The sequence below is a fragment of the Mus caroli genome, chromosome 9 (assembly GCF_900094665.2).
Source record: "Mus caroli chromosome 9, CAROLI_EIJ_v1.1, whole genome shotgun sequence".
Lineage (NCBI taxonomy): Eukaryota > Metazoa > Chordata > Mammalia > Rodentia > Muridae > Mus > Mus caroli.
This window is the reverse complement of record NC_034578.1, coordinates 82,318,487-82,326,133: the sequence shown is the minus strand read 5'-3', so window position 1 is coordinate 82,326,133 and position 7,647 is coordinate 82,318,487. Positions and strand designations below refer to the sequence as shown.

The window sequence follows — 7,647 nt, the reverse complement described above, 5'->3', positions numbered from 1 at the left end:
TTTTTTTTTACTATATGCTCATCAAAATAATTTATATTTATATTGATTATAAATGTCACTTTTATGCAGAAGAAAGGATGAGATGAGAACCATACCCAAGCTGTTTGAATACATGAACCCAGAGTGTTTCCTTCTCTGTTCTAACCATCCCTACTTAGGCCTAGAACTGGAATCTTCTAGCCTCTGAACAATCTAATCTTACAAGACTGATTCTGGCTTTTCTTGGCCTCTGACTGAATTGCTTTGCCTGGCCTTGTCCTAACTTTGGCAATATATTCTAATCTGTGGTTCCTTCTCATTCTCTGGCTCATTCTGTCTTCACCTTTGTCTAATTTGTTCTCTCTGCCCTCTTTGTCTCTGTGAAACTATCCTGGTAAAACTACCATACACACTCAACACACCCCCTCAATTAGATGTCACTTTCAAACATGGCTGCTTCCTTCTACAAACCAGCCTTACCTTCAGTCTTAGGGACTAAAGGTGTCTGTCTCCCCAATGGGTCACACTGTAATCCAGAGCATGTCTGCATTCAGCTGGGTCACATAGACTTAGACGGTCTTTGGATGTGACCCCTTGCCAGAGCAGCCATGTTACTGGGTTAAAATTTCTCTAGAATTGATGGTGCAGTATTTATTTTCTGGAGCTAAATTGTCTTAAGTGTCTGACTTAAGACATCTTGGATAATTTCCAAACATAATTCCAAAAATTCAGTTATGTCTACAAAAGGGAGTTCTGTCTGAAGGTTTCTTACTAGTCATAAGTCTGTATTTAGGGCTTCAATTTAAACAGTTGTGATGTGGCCGAGATTTTGGACTTTGCCTGCTTTAGATTTTCACGGTGGTGTGGGTGTGCATTGGCTATGAGAAGCTGGGAAATTGTGCTTTGGGCATCTTGCCCTTAGACTGTCTTATTATTAGAGACGTACTGACCACTGATAGATAACTNATAGTGAGTGAAGTTCACTGCTAAAACTTTTCTACCAAAAAATTCTTCCAAAACTGTTTAGTGTTCTCCTGTTGTAAGATACCTGCTCATCATGTCCCTTCCTGTGACCTCGAAATTCTATCAGCAGAAAGGGGTGCAGGACGAGGCTTCATTGAGGGGCTTCATGTCAGCTTTCTCATGTACACTAGAGTACTAAACGTGTCACATATTGGCAACAAGACACTATAATCATGAATTGAGGCTCAGTGAATTTGCATCAGATAAAACTTGCACTATAGCATTTTTATATCAAATGCCAAAATAAGTTGCTCAGTAAATATACACCCACACTGCCTATATTGTCAGTCTTTGATTGCTGAATACAGAAAACCTTGGCAGAGACTCTGCCTACATAAAGCTACAATATAGATAGCAAGTTTAAGTATCATGGCTCTGACAGCTTTATTCCACGATGTGATGGAATGCCAAAGGCTTTATGCATATAGGATTCTACTGCATCTGTTGTAGTGTACTTTAAACTGCTTCATTTGTAATATTGGGGTGAGCCTAGGGCCTCACACATGACAGGCCAGAACTCCATGGTGAACTATACTTAGTCATTTTTAGATTTGGAGACTGGATTTTGCTCAAGGTGAATTCAAACTTGTAATCCTATTTCCTAGCTAGGATTGCAGTCAAGTGTCATGACCCTTTGTGCCATTGACTTATACTGCTGTTTACTCATGGATCCGGAAGAACTTGCTTTGATTTGTCTTACTGCTATGGAAACCTAGTCCCAAAGTATTTCGAACAAATACCTTTGAGTGTAAGTACATGCCAGAGAGTGATACATTAGAGACATTAGAAACATTACAAATGGGAGATAGGCAAAAATAAAATAATTAAATATAAATAGGAAACAGCTTTAAAATATTGTAGTGTTAGGAGTTTGCACATAACAGAAACCAGTGGTAGTAACATAAAGCAAAAAGATCTTAGGATGATGTTAGACACCCATAGAAGAGACAGCCAGGACTTCCAAGTGACCTTAGACCTATAAACAAAAACTACTTTTCAAACCAATATAGAATAACTATAAACATAATAATTGNTCTGAAATTTTAATCTTCCTCTGAATCCTAGTAATGATCGTTTTTACCTTACAGTGTTTAGGACTATACAGTTAAGATGAAAACAGATGTTAGTGTTTTCAGTAGCATTAGTGCTCTGTAATGAAGTGATGTATGTAGTCCATCTGTTACCCATAGGAAACTATCATAAAATTCTCAGGCTCTTTAGGCTGCTGTAGACTTAAACACTATTTTGTAAATTACACATTTGGGAGATATGTACGGAGAGAATTATCTTAAACAAGTGGCACAGACTCTGCTCAACATATGTACCTTTAGCGTTCAAGTATTTTAGGAAGTAAGGAAGNCCTCAAGGGGTTCTGGAGAACAAGAGTCTAGAGTCTTGTGTTCTGTTGAGAGGCTACTGCATAGGATCATGCAGATACATGTGGTCAGTAAGGTCTAGTAGAGATAGATAACAAGCTACATGTACTCAGAATTACCGTGTTCTCATTTGTCATGTGTATAGTTTGGAATATTATGCCCATCAGTCTGCCCATTAAGACCAGGGCAGGTGAGATGAAGGAAACAGGATCATGTCATAGGAGACAAACGCTGACTACTGCTGCCTTTGCTGTGAAATCTTTGCAACCCTTTCATGTATAGACATGAAGTAGACTATAGAAAGTTAGTAGGTCTGTAAATGTGCTTTACTCCATATATACAGATGTATGTCCTTCCAGGCCATCAGATGTACCTCTTCCGGTTTGTTTGAAGTCACTGTAACAAAATACTTGAGGTACATTACCTTATGATGAAGAAATTGGATTTTGGTGTGTGTTTTTAGAGGTTTCACACCATTTCTCATTGGTCCCATTGACTGGGGTCTGTGGTAGCACAGCACATCATGGCCTGGAGCCTGCGGTGGAGCACTCTACTCACCTCATAGTGTTTGCAAAGCAACAAGAGGAAGATGCCAACTCTGTAGCTCCTTCAGTAGTGCAGGACAGTGATGGAGAGGGCCTATCGGCCTACCTGTCAGCTGTCCTCTACCTCCAGCAGTGCCACGGATGGAGTCTCAGTGGAGACGTATTTACCTTGAAAATCTGTCGTGCCTCCTGATTTAAATGTTACCTTGGGGCTAGAGATGGCTCAGCAGTGAGAGTGCATGCTGCACTTTAGGGGAAGGGAGTTCATCTCCCAGCACCCACATTGGGTGGCTCACAAGGACCAGTAATTCTAGTTCTAGGTGACCCGATGGTCCACTTCTGTGTCAGTGGGCACCTGTGTACACACACACACACACACACACAAACAAACCAAAATTTAGAATGTTATTTCTTTCTTGGTCTACCAATAATTGAGCATTTGATATTTTTTAGTTCTTTTGTATATCAGAGAAAAATGTCTGTGGCTATAAGGGATAATGGTTATTTTCTGTTTTCAATGTGTTTATGGGGTTGACCATTTGATTTTGATATTTAAGAGTAGATGTTACTGATTTGGCATAAATTGATAATGTGTACTTTTTTTCCTTAGCATGGTGTTAGCTTGTATATGCAAGATAAAGAAGGATTGTCACCTTTGGATCTTCTTATGAAGGACAGGCCAACTCATGTTGTATTTAAGGACACCGGTAAGAACAGTTCCACAAGTGCAGCCTAGCAAGGTGCAGCTTTGGAAACACATTTATTTATTTATTTATTTATTTATTTATTTATTTATTTATTTATACAGTCTAGACTTTATCCCCCTCCTGGTCCATCCTTCAACTGTTTTACACCCCACACCCCTTTCTTCCCTCCACCTCCCATTTCTGAGAGGATGTCCCCACCACACCAGACCTCCCCNCTCACTGAGTCTCTTGAGAGTTAGGTACATCTTCTTTGACTGAGTCCAGTCCCAGCAGTCCTCTGCTGTTATGTGTTGGGGCCCTCATATCAGCTGCTGTATGCTGCCTGGTTGGTGGCTCAGTGTCTGAGAGATCCTGGGGATCCAGGTTAGTTGACACTGCTGGTCCTCCTACAGGGTCACCCTCCTCCTCAGCTGCTTCTAGCTTTCCCCTAATTTAACCACAGGGGTCAGCAGCTTCTGCCCATTGGTGTAAACATCTGCATCTGACTCTTTCAGCTGCTTGTTGGGCCTTTTGGAGGGCAGTCATGATAGGACCCTGTTTGTAAGCACGCCATAGCATCAGTAATAGTGTCAGGCCTTGGGGCCTCCTGAGTGAGATCTCAATTTGGGCCTGTTACTGGACCTCCTTTTCCTCAGGCTCTTCTCCATTTTTGTTCCTGTAGTTCTTTCAGACAGGAACATTTCTGGTCAGAGTTTTTGACTGTGGAATGACAACCCCATCCCACCACTTGATGTCCTGTCTGTCTACTGGAGATGGACTAAAGTTCCCTCTCCCCACCGATGGACATTCCATCTAAGGTCCCTCCCTTGGAGTTCTGAGAGTCTCTCACCTCCCAGGTCTCTGGTACATTCTAGAGGGTTCCCTCACCTGGAAACTCTTAATAGAATTCCATTGTCATTAAAATATTGAGCATTTATTTGTTTGAATATATACANAGGACTTTTACTTTCATGTCTGTTGGGTTTTTTAAATTTGTGTATTAATAAAGTTTTTTTTTTGTCTTTTTAAAATTGTATGTCTGTAAGAGTTAAAATACAACTCAAAGGGTTGGCATTTTATAATTTTCACTAGTTTAAAGTCATAATGTGCACTCNGGAAACAACATCAACATCTGAAGTAAATGAAAACAAAGAATAGAAGTAACTGTTTTATCCACACATTTAAAACTTAAAAAAAAAATCAATTTATTTAGTAAGTGTCTGTGTGTGTGAGTGTATATGTCTGAGTTTGTGTATGAATATGGGCAAGCTTATGTCACACAGTACATGTGTGAGGACAGAGGTGGCCCTGGGTGTTGGTTCTGGCCTTTCACCTTGTTTGAGATAGCACCTATTTTTTCTGCTGCATCTGGCAGATTAACTGTTGTACAAGCTTCTGGGATTTTCTTGCTTTTGACTCCTATTGCCTTGTGGGAGTCCTGGGCTTACAGATGCTCACTTTATGTCTGGCTTTTACATGGACTCTGGGGATTTGAACTTATGCCCTTATACTTGTATGACACTCACTTTTTCCCAGTGAACCATCTCCTTGATCTTACTTGCACATGTAGTGTCACTTGCCCTCTTGGTTTTGGAAATGTGGATTTATAGGAAAGAAGAGAATTAAATGGGAGTGCTGTGTAGTTTGTATCTAAGCTAAGTGAGAACACAGTCCTCACCCCCTGCCCCCCGCTGCTCTCTCCACTCCACAGTCACACTGCTTTTTACATGACATTCAAAATTTCATCTTACAGTATTTTCAGTCTTCCAGAATAAAAACAAAGACTTATCACACTTACCTCTGATTAAATTTTGTATCAGTTTGTNCTAGCCATTGTTATTTCATGTATCAAGAGTGAACTGTGNAATTTAATGTCAGGTTTGTGTGTGTGCTCATTTAGATCTGTACTCCCAGTACTTGTGAGGTGGTGTTGNAGGAAGGANGGCGAGGCCATGCTCTGTTACATAATGAATTCAGAGGCTGCCCTGCACTCTCAATCCCTGACTNAATCCCTCAGATCCCCTAAGCAACGTTCATGTTTGTGTAGTAACATGCAGTACCAGTGGTGCTGTGCTCACGTTTATAAACACAGCTGTAAGTAGGAATTTTATACTTAGAGTTTCTTGGAAACAAGATAGACGTGGCAGGTGGTGGCTCACAGAGGTTACCTGTTAGCTCCCAGTGAGGACCCGAGGCAGGACCAAATGCTGTGATTGCTCACATCAGATTCAAGCTTTAACTGTGATTTTGATGTTTTGAGTGTTAGAATTTCCAAGAATTATATATTGTGTTAAATAGATTCATATTTATACTATTACAATTGTTCTAAATATGGGAACTAGATCAGTTTCTATTGAATCATGTTTCAGGTGAACTGATGCTCACTGTGTATCTATAATTAGGCTAAGTTATAATTTGCTTAAACCATAACAGTATAAAAAGAAATCTTAATTTCTATTTCAGATCCCACAGAAGTCTATACTTGGGGAGATAACACAAACTTCACTCTGGGCCACGGAAGCCAGAACAGCAAACATCACCCCGAGCTGCTGGACCTGTTCTCCAGGACTGGGGTTTATGTCAAGCAGGTATTCTCAGGGATCGTCTGTGTACTTTGAGAGATAAGGCAAACTTTGTATTTTATAATTTGGATCTTGCACAATTTTACTCTTTTGAAGGTCTAATGATACAATCCATCAGGAATTTCCTACTTCCGTTTCTTTTTTCTTACTGTATTAGTTTTAGTCATATCAGGACTGTAAGGTACCCTGGATGTATGAAATATTTGAAAGGGGTGCCAGGGCATTTTTTTTTTTCAAGTGCATGTGTTTCAGGTTGCTGTGATTTTTGGTGCATGGTCCTGATACTCTAAATGTGAGTGGGTGTGCGCTTTGAGTGGTAACCTGAGGAGCTTTGCTGAGTGACGGGTTTTACTTGCACAGAGTGTGCCACTGTCAGGATGTGCCTGCTTGCTCTGTGTGTGTGCTTACTGTCGTTAATGCTACTCCTCTCTTCAGCTTCCTTTACATAACAAGTCTGAAGTCTTAGTTTTGCTACTCACTCTGTCCTCATTTTAATGCTAAGATATTTACAGATCACATCATTTAAGTTCATCTTTGTCTTATGAGCTGTGTTAATCTTTCTGTTAAAAAAACAAAAAACAAAAAACAAAAAGCGCCAGGCAGTGGTGGCGTANGCCTTTAATCCCAGCACTTGGGAGGCATAGGCAGGCGGATTTCTGAGTTCCAGGACAGCCTGGTCTACAGAGTGAGTTCCAGGATAGCCAGGGCTACACATAAAAAACCAAAAATCCTGGGATTTATTGAAAGGAGGAAAGATTTATTTTGGATCAAAGTTGTGGAGTCCATGTTTAGTTGGCTGTGTGTTTTGGCTCTGGCGAGCTAGCATAGCCTGTTGAAGACTGTGGTAGAGGAAGGACACTGCTCACCTGACAGCAGTCAGCAGTCAGTGGGAAGGAAAGACTGGTCTCCCATAGTCCCCTTTGAGGGGAGGGCNTTCCTGTAATGATCTTTCACTTCTTACTAGCCCCCACCTCCTTGTTAAATTTCTACCACCTGCCAGTGACACCAACCTGAGGACCAAGCCTTTTTACACAGGGAGGGGCCTTTGGAGGACATGCAAGATTCTAGCATAATTCTCCCTGCCAAGCCTCTTTCTAGCTCTTTCGTGGATAGTGAGGACAGTGTCTAACTTGATTCCCAAGCACTGATCTTTCCCTTGTTGATATCACTTCTGGTTCTTCTTGTTACTTGTTATTACTTTGGAGNTTTTTTTNTNNTNNTNNTNNTNNTNNTTNNTTTTNNTTTTTTTCGAGACATGGTTTCTCTGTGTAGCCCTAGCTGTCCTGGAACTCAACTCTGTAGACCAGGCTGGCCTCGGACTCAGAAATCCGCCTGTCTCTGCGCCACCACTGCCCGGCATAACTTTGTTTTAAACTAAATAGTTAGCTGATTCATCCTTGGGAAGATCCAGACTCAGTAGCTTAGAATGTGAGGGTTTTTCTACTCCTTAATTTCA

The 7,647-nt window shown here is 40.9% G+C and overlaps 1 protein-coding gene across 1 annotated transcript in view; it reads left to right on the top strand.

Annotated features, from left to right (window-relative positions):
* Positions 1-7,647, top strand: part of Ibtk (inhibitor of Bruton tyrosine kinase) — a 65,565-nt gene that overhangs the window by 7,750 nt on the left and 50,168 nt on the right. The window contains exons 3-4 of the mRNA XM_029481964.1: positions 3,534-3,630; positions 6,073-6,197. Of these exons, the coding sequence (XP_029337824.1) occupies positions 3,534-3,630; positions 6,073-6,197 (222 nt within the window). The remainder of the gene's footprint in view (positions 1-3,533; positions 3,631-6,072; positions 6,198-7,647) is intronic.